This window comes from Aquarana catesbeiana, linkage group LG09 (assembly GCF_042186555.1).
Source record: "Aquarana catesbeiana isolate 2022-GZ linkage group LG09, ASM4218655v1, whole genome shotgun sequence".
Taxonomy (NCBI): domain Eukaryota; kingdom Metazoa; phylum Chordata; class Amphibia; order Anura; family Ranidae; genus Aquarana; species Aquarana catesbeiana.
In genome coordinates this window covers 50,400,109-50,428,075 of record NC_133332.1, presented here as the reverse complement: position 1 = coordinate 50,428,075, position 27,967 = coordinate 50,400,109, and the positions used below count along the sequence as shown (strand labels likewise).

The 27,967-nt window shown below is 45.0% G+C and overlaps 1 protein-coding gene across 1 annotated transcript in view; it reads left to right on the top strand.

The window, feature by feature from the left end:
• LOC141107616 (uncharacterized) overlaps positions 1-27,967 on the top strand; it is a 106,673-nt gene that overhangs the window by 3,621 nt on the left and 75,085 nt on the right. Inside the window, exon 2 of the mRNA XM_073598469.1 lies at positions 13,796-13,917. Coding sequence (XP_073454570.1) covers positions 13,796-13,917 — 122 coding nt within the window. The remainder of the gene's footprint in view (positions 1-13,795; positions 13,918-27,967) is intronic.

The following is a 27,967-nucleotide window of genomic DNA, read 5'->3' as shown; positions in this document are numbered from 1 at the left end:
TTTTACCGCACCAGGTGACACCAACCCTAGTGACGCCACTGGGCTATGTGCTGGAGATACATCCCCTGTCACCTTTTTTCTCTTGGTGTCAGGAAAGCTTGTCAGAAGTGACTCATGCTAATAAAAAAGAAACTAGACAGCAGAGAGAAATTACACTCAGTGCTCAGGAGAGAGGCAAGTAAACACTATACGAATATGTGCTATCTTCAGATTTCATGTCTGAGGTTTACAGCCACTTTAAAGTTTGACAAGCCCTGCTCGAACCGAACACAGAGGCTCATCACTGCAGTTCATGTGTTGTAGCGGTAGTAATACCGATGCACTACTGACACAATCTAATAAGCTTCAGTTATCTAACCCTGTCCGTGTGTCCTTTGTTTATGCTTTCAGCTTTAAAAAAAAAATCTATACTGGAGTGCATGTATGACTCAAAGTATATATAGGCCCCAAACCTTTTTTTATTTTGGTGGTTAGTAGACATGTGCAATTTGTTTCATTACAAATTCGTTTTTTAACGAATTTTGACAAATTCGTTAATTCGGAAATATCTGAATTAACGAAAACCCGTTTAACAGATTTTTCCGAATATTCGTAAATTAGAATATTTGAACATTCGGAAATTCATAAATTCGGAAATTTGAAATTCAGGAATTCGAAGTTCGATATTCGAAAATCCGAAAACCCGAAAATTAGAAAATCTGAAATAATAACTAACTAATAATAATTTAACTATTACTAACTATTAAATTCTAGGTATTGGAATTTCCTTTCAAATTTGGCTGTTAGTGAGCGTAACGAATACGAATCTATCCGAAGTTACAAATTATCTGAAATAACGAATGCCGTATCTAAACTAATGGAATGTAACAAACTAATAATAATAAATAACAATAATAATAATAAAAACGTTTTATTATTATTATTGTTTATTATTATTAATTTGTTATGTTCCATTTGTTTAGATGTGCACACTAGAAACTGCGTTTTAATGAGAGCGAGAGGAAATCTAAAACTAGGGATGAGGTTAAGGTACACCACTGTCATGGGTTTGTGGTGAATCCTTTCCCAAGTGTCTCCGAGTGTCTCCAAGTGTCTCATCTCCGAGTGTTTCAGAGTGTCTTCGGTGCCCCCCCACCTCTGGCTACATGCGGTACTGCATACACCCGCAAGCGACACTGGAACAAGTTATCTGAGTTTCCATTGATTCTTAGGGGGAAACTCGCTTTGATATACCAGTGCTTTGGATTACAAGCATGCTTCTGGAATGGATTATGCTCATAATCGAAGGTACTACTGTACAACCAAAAGAAAGTTCTAATTGTGGGAAAAAAAGGACATCAATTTTGTTTGGGTACAACGTCACACGACCGTGCAATTGTCAGGTAAAGAGACACAGTGCCGTATCACAAAAAATGGCCTGGTCACTGAGGGGGAAAATCGTCTGGTCCTTAAGAGGTTAACCCCTTCCCAATGATTGTACACATATGTGCGACCTCACAGAACTGGGTCTTTATCCATGGGGTCGCATATATGTACCACTGTGTTTGTACTGAACGTGCACAGCACAGCATTCTCCCAGCACAGACACTGAGCTCTCGCCTACAGCCCCGGGTCTCATATTAACAATCACCCGATCACTGCAATAGCCTCTGATTGGCTATCACAGTGATCAGTTATTGTGAAGCCCACGCCTGTGTTGTTTTCTCCTCTTGAATGGAGAAAAGATACATTGTATCTATTTCGCCTTGGTAGAGGGGGAAACTGTAAACAAAGAAGTGTGTGTAAAAAAAATACCCCCCGCTAGCGGCCGAAAAGGAGTTAAAAACCACCACAAAGCGCCTCTGCAGAGGCGCTTTGCCAGCGGTATAGCCGCACTGTCCCATTGATTTCAATGGGCAGGAGCGGTGAAGATGCAGCTAGTAGGACTTTTTTTCCCGTCCTGCTAGCGGGCTTTCATACTGGAGACACAGCAGCGGCTGTTTCAGGTCGGTTTGCAAGCGCTATTTTTAGCACAATAGTGCCTGAAAACTGCCCCAGTGTGAAAGGGCCCTAACAGTAATACTACTATTAATATAGAAAAAAATAGAACAGGATTTGAGCTAGGTCAGGGTTAGATTTAGGGTCAAGATTGGGGTCAAAGGTCAAGGTCAGAGGCATCAGTGTCAGTGTGTTTTAGGTAGTGTAGCACACCCCGTATGAGTTGCAGATGAAAGGGACCCCCCACTCTTGCACAGCCAGGCACACCGAATCAGAGAACAGTCTGTGACTTTTTTTTGTTATTTATTAGAGGGAGAAGGTTAATAACTTGTGTAGGGATGGGAGATTATGGGATGCCCATTTGACTTCAACAACTTCAAGGACAACTTCCTATATACATCTATATACAGTCTCTTCTCCTCTTCTCCCCTTTCCTCTGGCACAAGCTTGCTCCAGCTGAATTCCTGCTGAGATAATCTGACAGGCTCCTGGTCAGATTTAGTAACAGCCCATTACAGTAGACACGTGCACTGACAAAAAATTTGTTATTTTTCGTTTCATTCGTTTTTTTTGCTTTTTTCGTAAATTCGAAAAATCGTAAATTGAGAATTTGGAAATTCGGATTTTCAAATTTACGAATTTACAAATTTCCTAATTTTTGCATTTTCGAATTTCTGAATTTCCAAATACCCAAATTTTCTGCATTTCACATTTTGAATTTCCGAATTTCGAATTTCCTAATTTTCAAATTTCCGAATTTTCAAATTCCAAATTTCCGAATTCTGAATTTCCTAATTTTTTAATTCTGAATTTTCGGATATTCGGAATTCGAAAATTTAGAAATGAGAAAATCCAAAAGTTCGAAAATCTGAAAAAAAGAAAGAAAATCAGTAAAATTCTAAATAAGAACTAATTAATAATAAATAACTATTAAATTATAGGTATTGGAATTTCCTTTCAAATTTGGCTGTTTGTGAACATAACAAATACAAATTTATCTGAAGTTACGAATTATCCGAAATAAGGAATGCCGCATTCGAATTTCCGAATTTTCAAATTTCGAATTTCCGAATTTTCAAATTTCTGAATTTCGAATTTTCAAATTCCAAAATTCAGAATTTCCGAAATTTCCGAAATTCGGAAATTTGAAAACTCGGAAATTCCAAATTTCAAAATTTGAAATTTGGAAATTCGAAATTTCGGAAATTGAAAAATTCGGAATTTCAGAAATTGAAAAATTCAGAAATTCGGAAATTAACAAATTTGTCAAAATTCATTAAAAAACTAATTCGGAACTAAACGAATTGCACATGTCTACATTACAGCCCCTTTTTAGTGTAGCTCAGGTACAGTGAAACAGCATGTAACTTCTCCTCTGTGGCTACTGATCCCAACACCACCTCTTCGGGCACTGCCAACCCACCTGGCTGCAGCTGCCCCTTTCACTAGCCCTCCTGGCTGCCTCTCCACACTAGTCTACCCGACTGACACTTCACTAGCTCACCCCGCTGACTCTCAGGAGATCTCTCAGGGAAAGGACTGAAGACTAAGGCCCCTTTCACACTTATACGACTTCAAAGTCGCACGATTTTACCGCGATTTTGCGGCCGCGATTTTGCCGCTATTTTACCGCGATTTTACCGCGATTTGGGAGCAGTACTACTTTGCCACGTTTTTGGCATTAACAAATTAAAACATACAGTAGTTGGTATGAATCATAAGGGGAAACTCCACGCCAAGTTTTAAATGAAAAAACCGGCGTGGGTTCCCCCCCAGGGGCATACCAGGCCCTTAGGTCTGGTATGGATCTAAGGGGAACCCCCTACGCCGAAAAATCGGCGTGGGGTCCCCCTCAAAATCCATACCAGACCCTCATCCGAGCACGCAGCCCGGCCGGTCAGGAATGGGGGTGGGGACGAGCTAGCGGCCCCCCCCCTCCTGGACCGTACCAGGCCGCATGCCCTCAACATGGGGGGTGGGTGCTTTAGGGCATGGGGGGCACCCTGCGGGCCCCCCCACCCCAAAGCACCTTGTCCCCATGTTGATGAGGACAAGGGCCTCTTCCCGACAACCCTGGCCGTTGGTTGTCGGGGTCTGCGGGCGGGGGGCTTATCGGAATCTGGGAGCCCCCTTTAATAAGGGGGCCCCCAGATCCCGGCCCCCCACCCTATGTGAATGAGTATGGGGTACATGGTACCCCTACCCATTCACCTAGGGAAAAAAAGCATCAATAAAAAACACAGTACACAGGTTTTTAAAATAATTTATTAGGCAGCTCCGGGATCTTCTTCCGACTTCGGGGGTCCTCTTCCGACTTCGGGGGTCTCTCCGGCGTCCGCATCTTCTGCCGGCTCCACCGCTATCTTCTGGCGCTCTTTTGCCAGCGGTGGTCCGGACCTCTGGATCGTCTTCTTCCCTCTTCTCTTCCAGAGATGTTGACACGACGCTCTCTCCAGCCAGAATGGTCTCTGTGCGCTCCGCACCGGACTTATATAGGCGGTGACCCCGCCCCCTTATGCCGTCACAGTCCCTGGGCATGCTGGGACTGTGACGTTTTAGGAGGCGTGGTCACTGGGTGAGGACCACGCCCCCTTATGACGGCACAGTCCCAGCATGCCCCGGGACAGTGACCTCATAAGGGGGCGGGGCCACCGCCTATATAAGTCAGTTGCGGAGCGCACAGAGACCATTCTGGCTGGAGAGAGCGTTGTGTCAACATCTCTGGAAGAGAAGAGGGAAGAAGACGATCCAGAGGTCCGGACCACCGCTGGCAAAAGAGCGCCAGAAGATAGCGGTGGAGCCGGCAGAAGATGCGGACGCCGGAGAGACCCCCGAAGTCGGAAGAGGACCCCCGAAGTCGGAAGAAGATCCCGGAGCTGCCTAATAAATTATTTTAAAAACCTGTGTACTGTGTTTTTTATTGATGCTTTTTTTCCCTAGGTGAATGGGTAGGGGTACCATGTACCCCATACTCATTCACATAGGGTGGGGGGCCGGGATCTGGGGGCCCCCTTATTAAAGGGGGCTCCCAGATTCCGATAAGCCCCCCGCCCGCAGACCCCGACAACCAACGGCCAGGGTTGTCGGGAAGAGGCCCTTGTCCTCATCAACATGGGGACAAGGTGCTTTGGGGTGGGGGGGCCCGCAGGGTGCCCCCCATGCCCTAAAGCACCCACCCCCCATGTTGAGGGCATGTGGCCTGGTACGGTCCAGGAGGGGGGGGGCCGCCAGCTCGTCCCCACCCCCATTCCTGACCGGCCGGGCTGCGTGCTCGGATGAGGGTCTGGTATGGATTTTGGGGGGGACCCCACGCCGATTTTTCGGCGTAGGGGGTTCCCCTTAGATCCATACCAGACCTAAGGGCCTGGTATGCCCCTGGGGGGGAACCCACGCCGGTTTTTTCATTTAAAACTTGGCGTGGAGTTCCCCCTCTGGATTCATACAGCACTGCCTGTCGCTCATCGGGAAAGGAAAAAAGTTTTCCTTTCCCGATCAGCGAGGCCAGGCTTGTGCTTACAAAGTCGTGCTGAAGTCGTGTCTATATTATTCAGGCACGACTTGCATGCTACTTCAGGGTTTAACATTGAGGTCTATGGAGTACAACTCGCATAGAAGTTGGACCAAAGTAGTGCAGGGACTACTTTCAAGTCGGCACGACTTAAAGTCGTGCCAATATGAATGGTAGTCATTGAAAATCATGGAGAATGACTTGTCATACGATTTTGCAGTACAAAATCGTGGGACAAGTCGTATAAGTGTGAAAGGGGCCTTAAGCAAACCGCTGTCTTCAAGGAAGACTGGCTTCATGTGGTAGTCTCCCCCCTTTGTTAGCCCCCACAGTGTTGCACTACTCACTCTGCCCTCACTTGCTCCCGTGCCTCCAGGAAAGCTTTTTCCCTTGTGCTTTTGGCAGAATCCTTCCAGCCCCGGAGCCCTGGTCCAAGAAAGGACAACCCCCCCAGAATAGAGGGTTTGCTTCAAGGGCCACCGACAGCCTCCTCAACACTGCATCTCCTTCTTCCACCCGACTGCCTCTGCTGGCCTGGCCCATGTCTATTTATGAGCTATTCTCTGCCCCCTGCCAGCCCATTACTGGGGATTGGCTGAGGCCTCATATATATGCATGGCAGTACCTCCTAACCCTTGCCCTCTAGTTCTAGAAGATTCTCTAACCTTCTAGACCAGGGGGAGGCACCAGAGAGCTGCCATGCTGAGTCATCCAGCCCTGAACTTTAATGAACCCTGACCCAGATTCCATGGTTCAGGCCTGGCCTTGAGCCCAAACGATATTTTGCCTACACTAACACCTAGCACACACACTAGAGGGCGCTACAGTAGGATTACAAAAAACAATATGTGCACTATTGTTTCTGGGCCCTACTATGATACAAACAACGAAAAACATACACAAATGTGGTAATGCAGCACTCGTCAGGAGCAGGAGAATTGATGATAGGTTATGGTATTAGCAATAAATATACAGCTAAATTTTTTTTTAAATGTCATTTTTTAAACTATTTTGTGACAGTTTTTACTTGATAATAAAAATCAGAAGAAATCCATCACCATTTTACCACCAAATGAAGGCCCAATTTACATAGTTACATAGTTACATAGTTACATAGTAGGTGAGGTTGAAAAAAGACACAAGTCCATCAAGTCCAACCTATGTGTGTGATTATGTGTCAGTATTACATTACATATCCCTGTATATTGCGGTCATTCAGGTGATTATCTAATAGTTTCTTGAAGCTATCAATGCTCCCCGCTGAGACCACCGCCTGTGGAAGGGAATTCCACATCCTCTTACAGTAAAGAACCCTCTACGTAGTTTAAGGTTAAACCTCTTTTCTTCTAATTGTAATGAGTGGCCACGAGTCTTATTAAACTCTCTTCTGCGAAAAAGTTTTATCCCTATTGTGGGGTCACCAGTACAGTATTTGTAAATTGAAATCACATCCCCTCTCAAGCGTCTCTTCTCCAGAGAGAATAAGTTCAGTGCTCGCAACCTTTCCTCATAACTAAGATCCTCCAGACCCTTTATTAGCTTTGTTGCCCTTCTTTGTACTCGCTCCATTTCCAGTATGTCCCTCCTGAGGACTGGTGCCCAGAACTGGACAGCATACTCCAGGTGCGGCCGGACCAGAGTCTTGTAGAGCAGGAGAATTATCATTTTATCTCTGCAGTTGATCCCCCTTTTAATGCATGCCAATATTCTGTTTGCTTTATTAGCAGCAGCTTGGCATTGCATGCCATTGCTGAGCCTATCATCTACTAGGACCCCCAGGTCCTTTTCCATCCTAGATTCCCCCAGAGGTTCTCCCCCCAGTGTATAGATTACATTCATATTTTTGCCACCCAAATGCATTATTTTACATTTTTCCACATTGAACCTCATTTGCCATGTAGTCGCCCACCCCATTAATTTGTTCAGGCCTTTTTGCAAGATTTCCACATCCTGCGGAGAAGTTATTGCCCTGCTTAGCTTAGTATCATCTGCAAATACAGAGATTGAACTGTTTACCCCATCCTCCAGGTCGTTTATGAACAAATTAAATAGGATTGGTCCCAGCACAGAACCCTGGGGAACCCCACTACCCACCCCTGACCATTCTGAGTACTCCCCATTTATCACCACCCTCTGAACACGCCCTTGTAGCCAGTTTTCAATCCATGTACTCACCCTATGGTCCATGCCAACGCACCTTATTTTGTACAGTAAACGTTTATGGGGAACTGTGTCAAATGCTTTCGCAAAATCCAGATACACCACGTCTACGGGCCTTCCTTTATCTAGATGGCAACTCACCTCCTCATAGAAGGTTAATAGATTGGTTTGGCAAGAACGATTCTTCATGAATCCATGCTGATTACTGCTAATGATATCATTCTTATTACTAAAATCTTGTATATAGTCCCTTATCATCCCCTCCAAGAGTTTACATACTATTGATGTTAGGCTAACTGGTCTGTAATTCCCAGGGATGTTTTTTGGGCCTTTGTCCTTAAAAAAAAAAAACGCATGAAAAAAACAGTCACTTCCAGCGCTAAAAAGGTCTTTCATAATTTTTTTTTTTTTTTTTTTCAAAAATGATTTTTTTGTTTTCCAATATTTTTATTCAAGATTTTACACAAGATAAAGTTTTACATGTTCTGTTTGAGGTATAAGAACCAACAACAAGACATTTATACAAAATAACCGTACAAAAGTAAAAAGAACAAAATGAAAGAGATAGGGAGGTTACACGACAGATAATTCCATATGATTGTTAATTCTTTATGGCGTTTCATGTATAGCCTGAGGAGTCTCAGGAGGAGAATTCTCACTCCCAAGCTCCCCAACCTAGTGCAACCTGTATATGATCCTCCCATAACAGCTTTAGGGCTTCGATCAACCCTATACTCTTTAATGCTTATTATATTTGATAGAGTTACAAGAAGGAAAAGGATAGAACAGTAGGAAGTAGAGGACAGAGAGAAGAAGAGGATGGGGAGGTGCACTCCTGTCTTAGGGCGAGGGAGTTTTAAGTATTCCCTCGCATTATGTATTCGAGATATATTTTAACCAAGGGTCCCATATTCTTTCAAATAAATGCATTTTGTCATTTAATATAGCAGACAAACGTTCATTAACCATAATCCATGACAGTTTAGATTTGATGAGATAAAAGGGAATCGTTGGAGACTTCCATGATTTCGCTATCGCTATTCTTGCTGCAACAAACACAAAATTTATGAGTTTTCGCATATATTTCGATGTGCCATCTACTGGGTGTCCCAGCAGCGCTTGCAAGGGCGACTTCATTAAGTTCACTTGGGTTAATGAATATATAAAATTGTATGTACGGATCCAAAATCTACGTACTTTTGGGCAGGACCACCATGTGTGTATCATGGTGCCTTCGTTGTTGCATCCTCTAAAGCACTGCGGGGAGGCCCCCGGGACAAAGGCTGCCACTTTCACTGGAACCATATACCATCTCACCAGAACCTTGTAGTTTGCCTCTATTAAGGAGGTATTAATGTATGACTTGGAAGCCTGGAGAGATATTTTGTGCCATTCTTCAACTGTTAGGTTGATACCTGTATCTTGTTCCCATTTTTCCATATAAAACAATTTCTGAGAGGATGATGATAAAATACCATATATCAATGATATGTGACCCGAGTGCTTATCTATGGTTCTGCAGAAATTTTCCATTTGGGTGAATTTAGTTAGATCCGAACTACGGTTCAATGTAGTTAAAAAATGCGCTATCTGGGAACAGCGGTATATTTCTGTATTCGGTAGTTGGTACTTTTCCTGCAGAACCTGTTTAGACATAACCCCTCTGTGGTCGCATAAATCTGCTATCCGTAACAATCCCTTGTTAGTCCACCATTTAAACTCGTGGGGACAGAGACCCGGAGTGAAGACAGGGTTATTTAATAATGGGGCTAATGGAGTATGAGGAGATTTAAACTTATAAGTAGTTGCTAGTCTATCCCACAGTTCGAATGACAAGGACAGTGTCGGACACATTATTGTCGGTCTGTCCTTCGGTTTCATCCACATTAGGTGGCTGATCTCCTTATTGGGAAATAAAGCTTTTTCCATTTTCATCCAAAGTGGGTTTGATTGTCGGGTATGGAATCGTGTTAGCTGTGCTAATTGTGCTGCATGATAATATTTTATCAGGTCTGGTACCCCCAATCCCCCTTGCAATTTGGGGGTGTATAATGTTCGTCTATTCACCCTGGGTCTCTTGTTTCCCCAGATAAATTCCAGGAGTTTATTTTGGAACCTCGCTAGGTCCGCTCTGTCTATTGCTATGGGGAGGGTTCTGAACAGGTACAACACCTTTGGAAGAATAGTCATTTTTAATGAGTACAGTCGACCGAACCAGGATGGGGGATTATTTGACCATCTTTTGAGATCCTCCAATAGTTTTTTAAATAAGGGGGGGTAATTATGTTTATATAATGTGGCTAGCGATGGGGTAAGAAAGATACCTAAATATGGAAGAGCTGTATCTTTCCACTGGAATGTGTATGAGTTTCGTAAAGCACGAATTATGTGTGTTGGTAATCGTACATTAAGGGCTTGGGATTTCGAATGATTTACTTTTAGGCCTGAGATTGAATGGTCAGACCAAGCCATGGGGATGATTTTAGTCGATGAGATAAATGAAAGTAGTGGGGAGAGTGTAAATAAATGATCTATGCGGGAGTATGTCTTGTGGACATGGGAATAAAACGTGAAGTCTCTGGACGTGGGATGGGCATTTCTCCATACGTCAATCAAGTCATAACTATGGAGCAGACGAGCAATCTCTCCACTTTGTTTCGGGGTGTGTTTTAGGAGCGTTTTGCTTGGGTTGGATTTGTCTAGTATTTGATCTAAAGAAACATTGCTATCTCCTCCTAGGATCACGTGACCTTCCACATGTGGCATTATTGTCGTTAGCATTGTGTGTAGGAACTGTTTTTGTCCTGTGTTAGGGGCGTAGTAGGAGAGTAGTGTAACTACCTTATCATGTATTTTCCCCTTAGCCATAATATAACGTCCTTCTTTATCCCGGATGATGTTAATGGGTGAAAATGGTATATGTTTCGCTATGCAGATTGCTACTCCCCGTTTTTTATCTGGTCCGTTCGACACAAAAAACGTGGGGTATCGTGCGTGTAAGTATTTAGGTGCAGATGTTTTGGAGAAATGTGTCTCTTGAAGTAGTAAGATATCTATTCTCATTTTGTGGTATTGTTGGAAGGCTTTGGTTCGTTTAACCGGAGCGTTCAAACCCTGTACATTATGTGTTAATATATTGAATTTAGTGGAGGATCTATTGGTCATATTTGTTCGGTAAACCGTACTCACGTTTTGTAGATCTTCTCCGATGTGTAAAAAGAATCCATTTCTGTATCAGGAGTGCACCAAGAGAGAGAGAGATTAGAAGGGGAAAAAGAGAAGAAATAGGGTTAGAGATATATAGCTCTTTGTTCATTAAACTATAACCATAACAATTCAACAGTATCCTTAGGTAAAAAATAACCATCGCACTATTTGGTAGTGCGATCTCAGGGGTTTTCAGCCCCATAATATTGTAAAGTTGCCTCCACTCAATGAGTAGAGGCAAGTTCACTAGGAGTGGCATGAGTTACTGCCCCGACCTTTCTTGTGCTGTAACTGAAAAGGACCCAAAATAAGAACAGGGGGAGACGGGTGTGGGAAAAAAAAAAAAAAAAATTTTTTTTTTTTCTCTCTTCTTTCCCTTTCCTTTGGAAGGGGGAAGGAGAGCTCCCAAATGAAGAGCATTTTCTTTAAGTAGAGGGGGGAGGAGGGGACCAGACCTCCAACTTGGCTCATAGAAGAGGAAGTAGGGGGGGGGGGGAGGGGATGGGGAGGGGGTCGATGTATTATCATATTGTTCGCCTGATTAGGTATTAAGGCAGTCCGTAGTCATTTTTTTGCAGATAGGAATCCTTCGGTAGTTTTATATCAGCATCCGGCAAGATTTGCCAGAGTGGTATGGGAGATGGTCCATTGAGATGTTGTTGGGCGCTCAGGTGAAAGGATGCGATTTCCTTAAAGATGATCTTCTTTGTTGAGACCATATGGGGGAGATCGGGCGGCCATCATTGTTTGGGGAGTCGGAGTGATGGGAATCTCTATTGATTATTCCCAATTCTAGGAGTAGCTCCTCTCCCGACTGAAAATTTGTAAATGAATGCGACTTCCCTCTGTACGTAAAGGACAGTCTAAATGGAAAGGACCAGCGGTACTTGATCTGATGGTTAATCAGGTGAGTCAGCAAGGGTTTCAGTTGTCTTCTCTTCTGGATCGTCGTCTGTGATATGTCAGCAAAGATCTGTACTTTACTTCCTTGTAGCAAAATATCATCTTTGTTTCTTGCTTCCAACATTATTTTTTCTTTGACCCGATAAAAGTGAGGTTTGACTATCACGTCACGTGGCAATCCATCAGGTCTGGGAGCCGTGAGGGCTCTATGGACTCTATCTAATTCCAGCTGGTGTGGTGTAATGTCAGGTATTAGATCCTTCATTAAAGCATGAACAACTCCTTCCACGTCAGTTATAGATTCGGGGAGGCCACGCACGCGAAAATTATATCTTCTCGACCTATTTTCCAGGTCTTCGATTTTGGCATTGGCTTGATCCAATTGGTCTTGTAGTGATGATATCATTCTGGAATTTTGATTAACTCTTTTTACAGTACCATCCATTTTGGATTCTATGGTGTCTAGCCTGTCTCCTATGTTTTGGAAGTCATCTTTTATCCCTGTGGTTATAATTGTGCAAGCTTTGGAAAGTTCCTGTTGTAGGAGGGTTGAAAATCTAGCAAGTAGTATGGCATCTCCGGAGTAAGCAGCGGGTTCCGATGTTTGAGGTTGTATTGAGCTACTTTGGCTTAGTGCTATTTCTGCTATTTCTGCCATGTGTCTGTCTGTAGATGAGGCAGGAGAGTTATTAAACTGCGCTCTGTCTGGAGAAACTGACAGGGGAGACATATTCAGATCGGCTTGTCTGGGGGTCTGTGGTTCTTCCTGGGATTGGGACGAGAAGGGGTCCCGTCCCAAACCATCTATGGATGTTTCTGGATGCGGATGGGTACTTTGCTGTGGCGCCATCTGTGTGATGGAAGGCCTTAGCTGTTGTGATGAGGCGCCAATCTTCCTCTGGGCCCTCTGGTTTAATGGGGGTGCTAGCTGTGGGGAATGTTGCTGGGATCGGGGGACATCCCATCCCTCCTCCTCCATCCCCCGCACCTTACCGGGCTCTGGTGTCCGTCCCTCCGCATGGTATTCTGTTCCATGTGTTCCCCTCTGTGTTCCGGCCGCCATCTTAGGCTGAGGGGATTGCTGCTGGGCCCGAGTGGAGCGGGGCTGTTGTGGCTGTTTTTCGGCCTTCTTGGAGCTCCCCACGGTCCCCCGCTTCATGATCCGCTCCCGGGATGTATGCTAGCTGTCCGGTGGCGTCCCGTTTAGCCGTTAATAGCTTCTTTTAGGTCGGGGCTTGCGGAGCTCGGTCACAGCATGTCCTGCTCCGGCGCCGCGCGCATGCGCACTCCCAGGTCTTTCATAATTTAAACAGCTACAAGGACATTGGTGTTCCAAAACCAGGCGACTGCTGCCCTGCTCAGATAATCCAGTAAAAACTATAAAACAGAACAAAAGGAAGGCGTGCACACCTAGTGCATTACCAAACACATTTAATAAGTTTTAAAAGGTTAAAAGTGGATAAGCTTGGCTCTGAGGAAGGGGGTGTTCCTCCCTGAAACGCGTCAGCCTATTTCCTTGCTGTGTTCGCACCCTGTAACATTGTGCAGTTGTATGGCTCATCGTGGATCGCCACTTTTGTGAGTATCTACTTTTAACCACAAAAGTGGCGATCCACGATGAGCCAAACAACTGCACAATGTTACAGGGTGCGGACACAGCAAGGGAATAGGCTGACACGTTTCGGGGGGAGCACCCCCTTCCTCAGAGCCAAGCTTATCCAGTTTTAACCTTTTAATACTTATTAAATGTGTTTGGTAATGCACTAGGTGTGAACCCCTTCCTTTTGTTCTGTTTTTAAAAAACGCGGTATAATCCTTCTGGATGCACAATATAGTTACAATGATACGTGCATTTTTATTAACACGTGTCAAAGTTGCAAAACTGTATTTAGGAATTAGGATTTATTTTACCTTCCATCATGAAAGGGTTAAATCTGTATTTCTGCAGACAGTTCTGACTATAATGTGAAAAATGCCAGGAATATTAAAATGAATTGTTTGGTTTTGTTCCTTTAACATTTCGGCATCATTTCTTAACAGTTAAATGGTCTGTGGAACCTGAAGGCAGTCATGGGCGTGTCCAACCTACCTAAATTAACGTATTCCTACTCAAACATAAGAGTATCTGAAAACGAAGCTCGTTTATGGGGATTCTTCAGTCCGTAAGTCCACATACTTTTATTGCGTACACAGAAAAATACATTGCCATTTACTAAAGAACTAGAGCATGTTTCCTTTGCTAAGTAAATGTTTCACATACCTTTGCGAATGCAATGAAAATTCATTTTGAAGAGATTACCCAAATCATAGGCATGGTAAATAAAAAATAAAATAAAAAAAAAGATCCCATAGTGACAAGCTCTTCCGGGGAACAACAATATGAGGATGAAGACCTAAAACCTATCTTTGCTATACTGGCCTCATGTACACGGCTGCTGCGGACGTTCAGAGTTAGTTGGATGATTTTTTCAGCTGCCTCTGAACTCATCCAATGTTATCTTATGTGTACATGTACACAGGTTCGTTTAATGTCATTTTTAGGCAGTTGTGTTTAGAGGTTTTTTTTAAGGCAAAAAAATGAGTTCAGATGCCGAAGTTTCTGACGCCAAAAGCGTCTAAACGCGGTACCAGAGTTTAGCTGCACTTTCGTTTAGAAGCGTTTTTAACTACTTCCCACCCGGCCAATGTACATAAACGGCCGGGTGGGCGCTCTCTTCCTCTGAGTGGACATTCAGGAATGTCCCTCAGAAGGAGCGGGATCGCGCGCGTCCCCGCGCGCGTCCCCGCGCAGCAGCGCGATCCCGATGCGCTCGTGTCACCCGGACATGGCGCATCTCGGCTCGGCAGGAGGGCTCTGTGATTGGCCCTCCTGATCACATGACAGCCGTGTCCAATCACAGCCGTCATGTGATGTAAACACAGCCGGTTGCTAGGCGATCAACTCTCCTCATACGGGAGTTGTCGCTGAGGAGGAGAGGAGAGGGGATCGCTGCAGCCGGCTGATGATCAGTGAGTATGAGCTGTTTTTTACAGCTTTTTACTCACTGATCACCAACCTAGTGTCAACACACATGTAAATACATACATGTAAAACACACACATGTCCCCACATAATGTAAAACACACACATGTCCAGGGGCGGACTGACCATTCGGTCGATCGGACGCCGACCGAGGGCCCGCAGCCAGTAGGGGGCCCGGGAGACATGCTCGGGGTATGCTGCTGGGCGTGCTGCGGTGGAGCCGTTCTGCCGACTGCCGCGCGGGGGGGGGGGGGGGAAATGAGGCGGGCATCTCCTCTTTCAGTTTGGGATGCAGTGAGGGGAGTGGGAGGCGGCGATCAGCAGCTCTATGGTGCTCGCAGCATCTCCCGGGGACTTGTATTTCTCCTCCAGATTGTAGAGTGGAAAGGGGAGGGGCCTCTGACCCGGGCAGCTACAAGTTTCACTCTCTGCTTGTACGCTGTTGCCGACTGCTGCCCGGGTCAGAGGCCCCTCCCCTATCTACTGTTCAGAATCAGAAGGAGGACTACAAGCCCCAGTGAGATCCACAGGCACCATAGAACTGCCGATCGCCACCTCCCACCTCCCCCTTGGGTTGGAGGTGCACAGCCAGGTACAGGGGAACCTCTGGGTGGGTTAAGTCTGGGGACCCTGATGTATGGGGGGTTCTTTGGGGACCCTGATGTATGGGGGGGGGCTCTCTGGGGACCCTGATGTATAGGGGGGGGCTCTCTGGGGACCCTGATGTATGGGGGGGCTCTCTGGGGACCCTGATCTATGGGGAGGGCTCTCTGGGGACCCTGATGTATGGGGGGGGGGCTCTCTGGGACCCTGATGTATGGGGGGCTCTCTAGGGACCCTGATGTATGGGGGGGGCTCTCTGGGGACCCTGATGTAAGGGGGGCTCTCTGGGGACCCTGATGTATGGGGGGGCTCTCTGGGGACCCTGATGTATGGGGGGGGGGCTCTCTGGGGACCCTGATGTATGGGGGGCTCTCTAGGGACCCTGATGTATGGGGGGGCTCTCTGGGGACCCTGATGTATGGGGGGCTCTCTGGTGACCCTGATGTATGGGGGGAGGCTCTCTGGGGACCCTGATGTATGGGGGGGCTCTCTGGGGACCCTGATGTATGGGGGGGGGCTCTCTGGGGACCCTGATGTATGGGGGAAGGCTCTCTGGGGACCCTGATGTATGGGGGGAGGCTCTCTGGGGACCCTGATGTATGGGGGGGGCTCTCTGGGGACCCTGATGTATGGGGGGGCTCTCTGGGGACCCTGATGTATGGGGGGGGGCTCTCTGGGGACCCTGATGTATGGGGGGCTCTCTGGGGACCCTGATGTATGGGGGGCTCTCTGGGGACCCAGATCTTTGGGGGGCTTTCTGGGGACCCAGATCTATGGGGGGCTCTCTGGGACCCTGATGTATAGGGGGGGCTCTCTGGGGAGTTGACCCTGATGTATGTGGGGCTCTCTGGAGACCTTGATGTATGGGGGGGCTCTCTGGAGACCTTGATGTATGGGGGGGCTCTCTGGGGACCTTGATGTATGGGGGGGCTCTCTGGGGACCTTGATGTATGGGGGGGCTCTCTGGGGACCTTGATGTATGGGGGGGCTCTCTGGGGACCCTGATGTAAGGGGGGTTTCTCTGGGGACCCTGATGTAAGGAGGGGGCTCTCTGGGGACCTTGATGTAAGGAGGGGGCTCTCTGGGGACCCTGATGTAAGGAGGGGGCTCTCTGGGGACCCTGATGTAAGGAGGGGACTCTCTGGGAACCCTGATGTAAGGAGGAGGCTCTCTGGGGACCCTGATGTAAGGAGGAGGCTCTCTGGGGACCCTGATGTTTGGGGGGGCTCTCTGGAGACCCTGATGTATGGGGGGCTCTCTGGGGACCCTGATGTATGGGGGGGGGCTCTCTGGGGACCCAGATCTATGGGGGGCTCTCTGGGGACCCAGATCTATGGGGGGCTCTCTGGGGACCCAGATCTATGGGGGGCTCTCTGGGACCCTGATGCATGGGGGGGCTCTCTGGGGAGTGGACCCTGATGTATGTGGGGCTCTCTGGAGACCTTGATGTATGGGGGGGCTCTCTGGGGACCTTGATGTAAGGGGGGCTCTCTGAAGACCTTGATGTAAGGGGGGGCTCTCTGAAGACCTTGATGTAAGGGGGGCTCTCTGGGGACCCTGATGTATGGGGGGTTTCTCTGGGGACCCTGATGTAAGGAGGGGGCTCTCTGGGGACCCTGATGTAAGGAGGAGGCTCTCTGGGGACCCTGATGTAAGGAGGAGGCTCTCTGGGGACCCTGATGTAAGGGGAGGTTCTCTGGGGACCCTGATGTAAGGGGAGGCTCTCTGGGGACCCTGATGTAAGGGGAGGCTCTCTGGGGACCCTGATGTAAGGGGAGGCTCTCTGGGGACCCTGATGTAAGGGGAGGCTCTCTGGGGACTTGTTTACATAGGCAGACCACAGTTCTGCCTCTGTTGGAAACGATCGTCGGGGCCTGGCGGACATGGGGTCCTCCGGACCCGCTGGTTAGCTCTCGGTGTGTCCAATCACAGCGGCAGCAGGTCAAACAGCATGCAGACCCGCAAGTGCAGAATCAAGTACCTGTACATGATTCTGCTCACAGGAGACGCAGCCCTGCAGTAAATGTATGTGGTTAAAGTGAGTTTATTTTTCTTTAATCTTTAAACATTTATTTTGAACATGAAGTAGAGAAATTCTGTGACCAATGCATGTACTGTAGCAGTGCAATATATACGTGGGGCTTTGTGAGGGTGTGGCTTGTGTGTGGGTGGGTGGGGACTAAGGGGGCCCCATGAGCCCCTATTGCCCGGGGGCCCCATGAGTTGTCAGTCCGCCCCTGCACATGTCCCCACATAATGTAAAACACACATGTACCCAAAACACATGTCCCCAAATAATAAAAAAAGCTGTCCCCCACATATGTCCCACTAAAATCACAAGTCCCAATGGTAATCTGCACACATATGTACGTGATCACCTGCACACATCTGTACATGATCGTTTGCATACATATGTCCGTGATCACACAAACCAATTATTATACACATTTAACAGGATTTTTTTTATCAAAAACATGTAGCAGAATACATTTTGGCTTAAATGTATGACAAAATTCGATTTTACTGGATTTCTTTTAAAACAGAAAAAAGAAAATATTGTTTTTTTTCCAAATTTCCACTATTTTTGCGCTTATCGCAAAGAAAAAAAAATAATGGAGTCGTGAATAAATACCACCAAAAGAAAGCTCTATTGGTGCGAACAAAATGATAAAAATTTCATTTGGGTACAGCGTAGCATGACTGAGTAATTGTCATTAAAAGTGCGAGAGCGCTGAAAGCTGAAAATTGGTCTGGGAAGGAAGGGGGCGAAAGTGCCTAGTATTGAGGTGGTTAAAGCTGCCCTATTTTTTTTTACATTACAAAACTTAAAAATGATAGCAAATGATGAAAAACCACTAAAAAAATATTTTAAAAACTTGTAATTGCTTGCAATGCTTCATAGACACCAATACACTAGCATTGCTGTTAGCCAAAGTAGAATTGGAATTTGACCTATATGTTGGATTTGAAACAGATGACCCCACCATTGAGCTTGACCCCCGACTTGATCAAACACAGTTGCATGAAATTTTATATCTGGCTTTTTTAATTTTCTCACATATGCTCATTATGGGATCCATAGTAAAAGCACCAAAATTGAGGTAGATACAAGTACACTACTGCTCTCTCAGCTGCTGATACTCCCTCTGGTCTCACAGAATGGCTGAAATTGTTAAATAATACTGTTTTTGTGGTTTGGGAGGGTCTTATGATGTTATCTTAAACGCTCCTAGACGCAAACGCGCTAATACGTCGCTAAATGCGGCTAAACGCGGCATGCAAATGCGGCTAAATGGGCGTTTTTAAATACCAGTTTCAAGCTGTCAAAAAAAACGTTCAGAAGAGGTTGCCTCAGTGTCCCGTGTACATTAGGCCTTAAGGTCACTTGCTGATAATACCATTGGGTAGCCAAGTTCAATATTTGTTTAACCTCGTTTGTTTTCCTTCCTTTATACATGTAAGCATAAGATACTTTGTTTTATGGCACTTGCTTGTGCATAGAGATACAGTGCATTAGGAAAGTATTCACAGCGCTTCACTTTTTGTTATGTTACAGCCTTATTCCAAAATAGATTCAATTCATTATTTTCCTCAAAATTCTACAAACAATACTCCATAATGACAATGTGAAAGAAGTTTTTTTAAATCTTTGCAAATTTATTAAAAATAAAAAACAAAGAAATCCCATGTACATAAGTACTCACAGCCATAGGCGTCGCCAGGGGATGGCTATCGAGGCTGGAGCCCCGAATCTGGAGCCCATAGCCCCGAGTCTCTTGCCGCAGGGTCGTGGCTGTGGCTGTGGCTGCGGCGGGCGGGCTGCATTAGAGGTGGATGAGAGGAGAGAGACGAGCGGGCGGACAAGCAGAGATGACATCATCTCTCTCCGCCCGCTCCACGTCACCATTCTTCTGCCCTCACAGCCAGGCCACTTCAATGTGGGAGCGATGTGCGGCGGGGAGCAGAGAGATGACATCATCTCTCACTGCCCGTCACACATCAGCGCTCTTCCACTCTCACAGCGCGGGCCTCTTCAATGTCGGAGGTGCGACGGGGAGCAGAGAGATTACATTATCTCTCACTGGCTGCCCCGCATCTCCGCTCTCCTGTCCTCACTAAATGGACCAGTTCTGCCAGCCTGCCACCAATGCAGCGACAATGCACATTTAGTGGCACTAGCTGGCATGGCTAATGACAATGCACATCAGTTGGCAAGTGACAACCCACATCTAGTGGCAGGTGACGTGGCAAGTGACAATCTGCAAATGGTGGAAGGAGACGTGGCAAGTGACAATCTGCAAATGGTGGCTGGTGACGTGGAAAGTGACAATCCGCATCAGGTGGCAGGTGACATGGCAAGTGACAATCTGCAAATGGTGGCAAGTGACAATCTGCAAATGGTGGCAGGTGACGTGACAAGTGACATGGCAAGTGACAAATTGCAAATGGTGGCAGGTGACGTGGCAATCTGCAAATGGTGTCAGGTGATGTGGCAAGTGACAATCCACATCTGGTGGCAGGCGACATGGCAAGTGACAATCCACATCTAGTGGCAGGTGACGGTGGCAAGTTAAAAAGCTGCATATAGTGACAGGTGACGGTGGCAAGTGACATGATGAATCTAGTGGCAGGAGATGTGGCAAGTGGCACGCCCAGAGCTCCCACTGATTCAGCATTATGGTGAGTTGAACCACTTCATTATATATTAGAATGTAACAATAGAAACAATACGCTTCGATCACCCTGACACCATATCAACCATGGTGCCATGATGATTGAAACGCCAACACCAGCCTTTGCCTGCCACAAATTACCGCCAAACCCCCCCCCCCCCCCGGGCCTGCAAAAAGGTTGGTGACCGCTGTAAGGGGCTCTGGCCCCAGATCTTTTGCAGACCTAGCAACGCCCCTGCTCACAGCCTTTACTCAATGCTTGGTTGAAGCACCTTTGGCACCAATTACAGCCGCAAGTCTTTTTGAGTATGATGCTACAAGCTTGGCACACCTATTTTTGGGCAGTTTCTCCCATTCTTCTTTTCAGGACCTGAAGTAGAATAGTAAAGTATCGAACCAGGCAGAAATTCAGCAATGCAGGTTTAATAACAGCTGATAACATACAGGTTTATGTTCAAAGTATTACAAGATACAGGTCTAATTTATACAGTTTCTTACAATGCAAGCATATTAGATATAAATATTCTTATCCTCTAACCAAATTGAAACAATTGTGAATTGTTCTCACCTTGAACCAGAATGGGTCTTTACTGCCAATTCTTGGGAACCCATCACCTGATAGGGACCAGTCGATCAGCCGGTGGTCTGGTCCCCTCACAGAGTTCTGGGTTCCAGCTCGACCAAGTTTGTGAGGGAAATTCACCTGAGACCACATTCTGGAACAAGTTAAGAAGTCTTCTCTGACTCGTACGAGGAGACAAGTTAGGACAGATACTTGCCCATTGGTTCTGACCTCTATGACCCGTGCAATAGGGCAGCATACACAGAGTTCAGCCTTATGAGCTCCTATCTGACTTGTCTGTCTAACAATTGCAGAGCTTGCATTTATACCCTTTTACAAATCTTATCTCAACCCTCTCTCTTACATATGATTGGTCGCTAAGATCTACGTCAAAGTAACCAACCATAAATCTGACACCTGTTCTACAACCAGATAAACTTAATTATTCCCAAAATTCCTATATGTTCATTAAAGTGATTTATAAATGTTTTTGTCCAATTAAAAACACCTGTATAGAGACAGTCTGGCACCCAGCTGTGTTATCAAACTCTCCTTATCTTGATAAGATTTAACTAGCTTCAAGGATTTGCTGATTTACAACTTTGAGACAATTAACTTTCAATAACCCCACCAGATGTTTCATATGTTTCACTATATGCATGTATTTTAACAGTTTTAATGAGGGCACAAGCAGACCTTTGTTTGACCCTGTCAAACTTAATTAATGTTCTGTACATAACTTTCCTGTATTCCACCTAATTATTTTAACCACCTGTTTTCTTATCTGTCTGAGACAATTCTATATTACTTGAATCTATTCTAATGAACTTTCACCCAGTAAACTATAAAAGTATAAGAAAGAAGCAGAGAGGTCATCCAAAGTTCAGCATTTAAAAATGAAGACTTTCTAAATCTATGGAAAACACAGTATACATTATTAAAAATTAATAATTGTTGCTTTAATTATTGAATAATAATATTGATAAAACCACTACTATATAATAATAATAATAATAATAATAATCAATAAAATACATGCAAATTAATAAGAATAATATGAAATACATTGGCTAATATGAGATTCTACAACAGACCTCTCAAGCTCCATCAGGTTGAACATCCAGAGATGTTCAATTGGGTGCAAGTCTGGGCTCTGGCTGGGTCACTCAAGGACATTCACAGAGTTGTCCCATTTCCATGCCTTTGTTATCTTGGCTGTGTGCTTAGGGTCAGTGTCCTGTTTGAATATGAACCTTCTCCCCAGTCTGAGGTCCAGAGCGCTCTGGAGCAGGTTTTCTTTAAGGATTTCTCTATACATTGCTGCATTCATCTTTCCCTCGATCGTGACTAGTCTCCCCATTCCTGCTTCTGAAAAACATCCCCACAGCATGGGGTTGCCACCACCATGCTTCACTGTAGAGATGGCATTGGCCAGGTGATGAGCGGTGCCTGGTTTCCTCCAGACACGACACTTGCCATTCAGGCCAAAGAGTTCAATCAGACCAGAAAATTTTGTTTCTCATGGTCTGAGAGTCCTTCAGGTGCCCTTTGGAAAACTCCAGGCAGGCTGTCATGTGCCTTTTACTGAGGAGTGGCTTCAGTCTATCCACTCTACCATACAGGCCTGATTGGTGGAGTACTGCAGAGATGGTTGTTCTTCTGGAAGGTTCTCCTCTCTCCACAGAGAAATGCTGAAGTTCTGTCAGAGTGATCATTGGGTTCTTGGTCACCTCCCTGACTAAGGCCCTTCTCCCCCGATCCCTCAGTTTGGTGGGCAGCCCCCTCTAGGAAGAGTCCTGGTGGTTCCAAACTTCTTTCATTTACAGATGATGGAGGCCACTGTACTCACTGGGACCTTCAATGCTGCAGACATTTTTCTGTACCCGTACAATCCTGTCTCGGAGGTCTACAGACAATTCCTTGAACTTCATGGCTTGGTTTGTGCTCTGACATGCACTGTTAACTGTAGGACCTTATATAGACAAAAACTTTTTTTTTTTTAGTTTTGGATAGAGTGGAGAGGGATTAGAATCCCGTCAGTATTTATTGCGGTCTGTGTCCCTATTAGTGAGAGTCACCCTTTCTATTTGTCCTGTTTACTGAAAGTAAGTAAAAGTAAAAAAGTAAAAGTGAAAGTAAAAGAAAATCTCACATTTTGGTTAGTCCCTAGAAAAGTAATAGAAGGGAACTTTTCCAATGGGGACACTAGTTCTGGTGACCTGGGCATCCCCAAGGGATTCCTGATGACGGGGAGAAGCCAGGAGTGCCAGCGGGGGGGCCCCAGAAGAGGAGGATAGGCGCTGCTCTGTGCAAAACCCTTGCACAGAGCAGGTAAGTATAACATGTTTATTATTTTTATTTAAAAATTATTGAACCTTTACAACCCCTTTATTATATAGGGGAGCACATATCATTACGTTTTCATATTTTTTGTTTCACATTTATTAATTGTAATAATGTTTGTTTTTGCAAGCCTTATACAGCACAAAATTTCTTTGTGTTATTTTGTAATTAAGTTAACTGGTTTGAGATAGTTGCTGCACAGTAGGTGTATTGGCACAAGTGCTTACTTTATACAAAGTTAATTACCTAATTACTAAGATAGGTGAACATTCATTTTGCTTTAGTCCTTTAGTATATGCATATAAAGAGGGACAATGGTTCCTGTGACAACTACCATAGTTTTCACTCTATAAGACGCACCTAGGTTTTAGAGGAGGAAAACAAGAAAAAAAACAAATGGTGTCTTAAAATATTTACCAGTGCCCATGAAATGTAGCCTGACCAGTGCCAAAGAAATGCAGCCTTACTATTGCCATAAATGCAGCCTGACCATTGCCATAAACGCAGCCTGACCATTGCCATAAATGCAGCCTGACCATTGCCATAAACACAGCCTTACCTCATGTCATTCCAGCCTCCTGACAGAAGACAGAGCGGCCCGAGGGGCCAAATGCTCTGTCTTCTGTCTCAGCAACAATGTCAGGCCCAGCCAGGAGATCGCCCGGCGCTCACAGGGGATGTCTGTCCTCCGCTCTCCTGCCTCTCTGCCGGTGGTGGTGGCGGGGAGTGTTTCCAGCGGCGTCCGGGGGCAGTGCCTAGCATACATTCGCTCCATAAGACGCAGGGACATTTTCTCCCATATTTCTGGGGGAAAAAAGTGCGTCTTATGGTGCGATAAATACGGTATCTATGATGAGAATTCAATTCACTTCGGAGAGATTTCCACTTATTTTTTGTTGGGTCTCCAGGACAGGAAGTGAAGAGAAACCTCCTGTTCTGAACAGCAAAAAATAACATGACAGGAGTTTTAACCTTACCCTAGTCCAGGGTAACCTTAGCACCCCAGATGTTTTGGAACTACATTTCCTATGATGCTCATGCACTCTGTAGTGTAGATAAGCATTATGGGAAATGCAGTTTCAAAACATCTGGGGTGCCAACGTTCGCCATCACTGCCCTAGTCTATTAAAAATGATTTTATATAGACTTTAACCCTAAATACTCCTTAAAACTGGATACTCGCTTTGGTGCTGGAAGTATCCTTCAGTACACTATTTACAGTGGTGGTCAACTTTCTTGATAGAGGGGGCCTCAAGTGTAGCCCCTGACACCACCATAATAGAGGAGTTATTGTAATTCTACAAAAAGCTGTCTGGCATTGCAGACATGCAACAGGAGATAGTCAGAGCCTGCAAACATGCTATAGGACAGTGGTTCTCAACCCTGCTCTCAAGCACCCCCAACAGGCCATGTTTTGGGAATTTCTCTAATGCCGCGTACACACGATCGGAAATCCGGCCAGCAAAAGACCAATCAGAGCTTTTGGTCAGAAAATGCGACCGTGTGTATGCTCCATCGGACTTTTGCTGGCCAAATTCCAGCCAGCAAAAGATTCAGAGCATGTTCTCATTTTTTTGGTCGGAAAAAGTTCCTATCCGAAAATGCGATCGTCTTTAGTATTTCCAACGCACAAAATTCCTACGCAAGCTCGGAAACAATTCGACGCATGCTCGGTAGCATTGAACTTCATTTTCTCGGCTCATAGTGTTGTACGTCACTGCGTTCTTGACGTTCGAAAGTTCAGCGAACTTTTGTGTGACCGTGTGTATGCAAGGCAAGCTTGAGCGGAATCCAGGTGGAAAAGCCATTGTATCTTTTTCCGACCAAAATCCCAATCGTGTATACGCTGCATTAGATAAAATAGCTGTCCAAAATACCAAGCCATTGACTCTGATTTCATTTAAAGAGTGCAAGATAAAAGGAAAACCTGCAAACATGGCCTGTTGGGGTACTCGAGAAGAGGGTTGAGAACCACTGCTATAGGAGACTGGGGACATGCTTCAAGAGATCACACAGAGTCACAGACCGGAGACATTCTTACATAAGAATGCTAGAGATCTCTGTTTTTACAGCCCCTTTACAAATCAACATTCCAACATTGGTGCTGCCTACAGTCCTTACTTATTACTTACATTTGGTATTTATTTAAGACAAGATCTATTATTAACAAAAAAACATAAAAGGAGAAGAGTGCAGGAAAAAAGTCGATAGTGTACAAGAAATAAACCAAGCAATTTACCTACTAGAATCAATTCTAAAGAATATTTTTCCTTTAATGCCCTGAGAAAGAAACTAGGTAACAAAAACACAGACGACTTCTGTAATCAAGCACCTTAGAGCCCCACAATAGGTGCAAAAGGGTTGCATGTGGCCCCCAGGCTGTTGGTTAGGCACTAAGGCAATATGCTGTAAACTATTTTATAAGACCAGTTTTTATCTTGAAGGAACCCTTTGAAGTGTTACTAAATCCACAACAGTAAAATCAGTCTGTATAGTGCCTTGCAAAAGTATTCACCCCCTTGGCATTTTTCGTGTTTTGTTGCCTCACAACCCGGAATTAACATGGATTGTTTGAGGATTTGCATCATTTAATTTATAGAACATGCCCACAACTTTGAAGATTTTTTTTTTATTGTGAAGCAAACAACAAATAGGACAAAAAAACAGAAAAAGTCAATGTGCATAACTATTCACCACCCTAAAGTCAATACCTTGCAAAGCCACCTTTTGCGGCTATCACAGCTCCAAGTCCTTTTGGGTAAGTCTCTATGAGCTTGCCACATTTTACCACTGGGATTTTTGCCTATTCCTCCTGGCAAAACTGCTCCAGCTCCTTCAAGTTGTATGGTTTGCGCTTGTGAACAGCAAGCGCAAATCTGACCAAAGACTTTTTATTGGATTGAGGTCTGGGCTTTGACTAGGCCATTCCAACACATTTACATGTCCCTTAAACCACTCAAGTGTTGCTTTAGCAGTGTGTTTGTGGTCATTGTCTGGCTGGAAGGTGAACCTCCATTCTAGCCTCAAAACAAACACAGAGTGGTACAGAGTGGTTTTGCTCAAGAAAATCCCTGTATTTAGCACCATCCATATTTCCCTCAACTCTGACCAGTTTCAAAGTCCCGACTGCTGAAAAACATCTCCACAGCATGATGCTGCCACCACCATGTTTCACTGTGGGGATGGTGTTCTTTGGGTGATGTGATGTGTTGGGTTTGCGCCAGACATAGCGTTTTCTTTGATGGCCAAAAAGTTCAAATTTAGTCTCATCAGACCAGAGCACCTTCCTCCATACATTTTGGGAGTCTCCCACCTGCCTTTTCGCAAACTCAAAATGTGCCATTTTGCTTTTTGCTGAAAGTAATGGCTTTCTTCTGGCCACTCTGCCATAAAGCCCAACTCTATGGAGCGTACGGCTTATTGTCATCCTATGTACAGATACTCCAGTCTCTGCTGTGGAACTCTGCAGCTCCTCCAGGGTTACCTTAGGTCTCTGTGCTGCCTCTCTTATTAATGCCCTCATTGCCTGGTCCATGAGTTTTAGTGTACGGCCGTCTCTTGGCAGATTTGCTGTTGTGCCATGTTCTTTCCATTTGATTATGATAGATTTGATGGTTCTCCTAGGGATCATCAAAGATTTGGATATTTTTTTATAACCTAACCCTGACTTGTACTTCTCAACAACATTGTCTCTTACTTGTTTAGAGAGTTCCTTGGTCTACATGGCAGTGTTTGGTTAGTGGTGCCTCTTGCTTAGGTGTTGCAGCCCTTGGGGCCTTTAAAAAGGTGTGTATATGTAATGACAGATCATGTGATACTTAGGTGGCACACAGGTGAACATCATTTCAATAATAATGTGACTTCTGAAGGTAATTGGTTGCACCAGAGCTTTTTATGGGCTTCATAACAAAGGGGGTAAATACATACACACATGCAAATTATATTTTTTTTATTTCTGAAAAATAGTTTTATGTATATATTTTTCTCATTTTACTTCACCAACTTAGACTGTTGTGTTCTGATCCATCACATATAATTCAGATTAAAAAAAACTTTGAACTAAAGGCTGTAATGTAACAAAATAGGTAAGAAGCCAAGGGGGGTGAATACTTTTGCAAGGCACTCTATATGTAGTAAAGTAGTATGTAGTAAAGCATGCTTGTTATACTCACCGTGGAACCTAATGGGTTAATCCTCTGTAGTGTGTAAAAAGGCTGTTTGATCCTGTCTTCTCTGATCCTCCCCTACTTTTACTGTCTCCAATCTATCTGCTGATAGTACAGGACCTTGGAGGCACTCTGCACATGCTCAGTTTGGTGTGTATTGCTAGAGTTTTTTTTTTTTTACTTGGAAGAGTGATCAGCACAAGGCCAATCAGCACTGTCCAGACTGAGGGTCAGGGGTCATGCAGCCTCATAGGACAGTCAGAGAAGAATGAAAACTCCTCCTGCAAGCTTTAACCAGACACTAATAGAAGTCACAAGACTGCTATATACTGCTGATAATAAAAGGTATTTAGCAGTTTATATTTCCTAAAATAATTGCATTTCCATCTTCTGTGAACTGTGGGAGACCAGATATAGTGAATGCAGGGTCCTGGGTTTAGTAACACTTTAAATATTTTTCAGGTCCCAGGTAACCCCAAATAAAAAAAAAAAAAAAAAAAAACAGGAGTCATTGGGGAAATGCCTCCTGCATTGATGGTCAGTGAGAAAATGGCCCTTACTTTGTTATTAGGGATGCCACCCTTACAGACAGCAAAAAGATCATTGCCAGCTTCATGTCGCTGGCTCTAATAAACTGTGTTGGTCCTGGAACTATGCAGGCACCATCAGATAGAATGTTAGTCAGTCATTGCTGAAGAAACCCCCTAACCACTGGAGGAACCCTAGGCTTCTACGAAAGCCTGGTTGAGAATAGATTCTGTAGGAGGTACTTTCCAAATGGAAGTGGCCAGATATTTTGCAAGCCTGGGATTGGTTAATATTTTCATTTATGTGTTTAAAAGA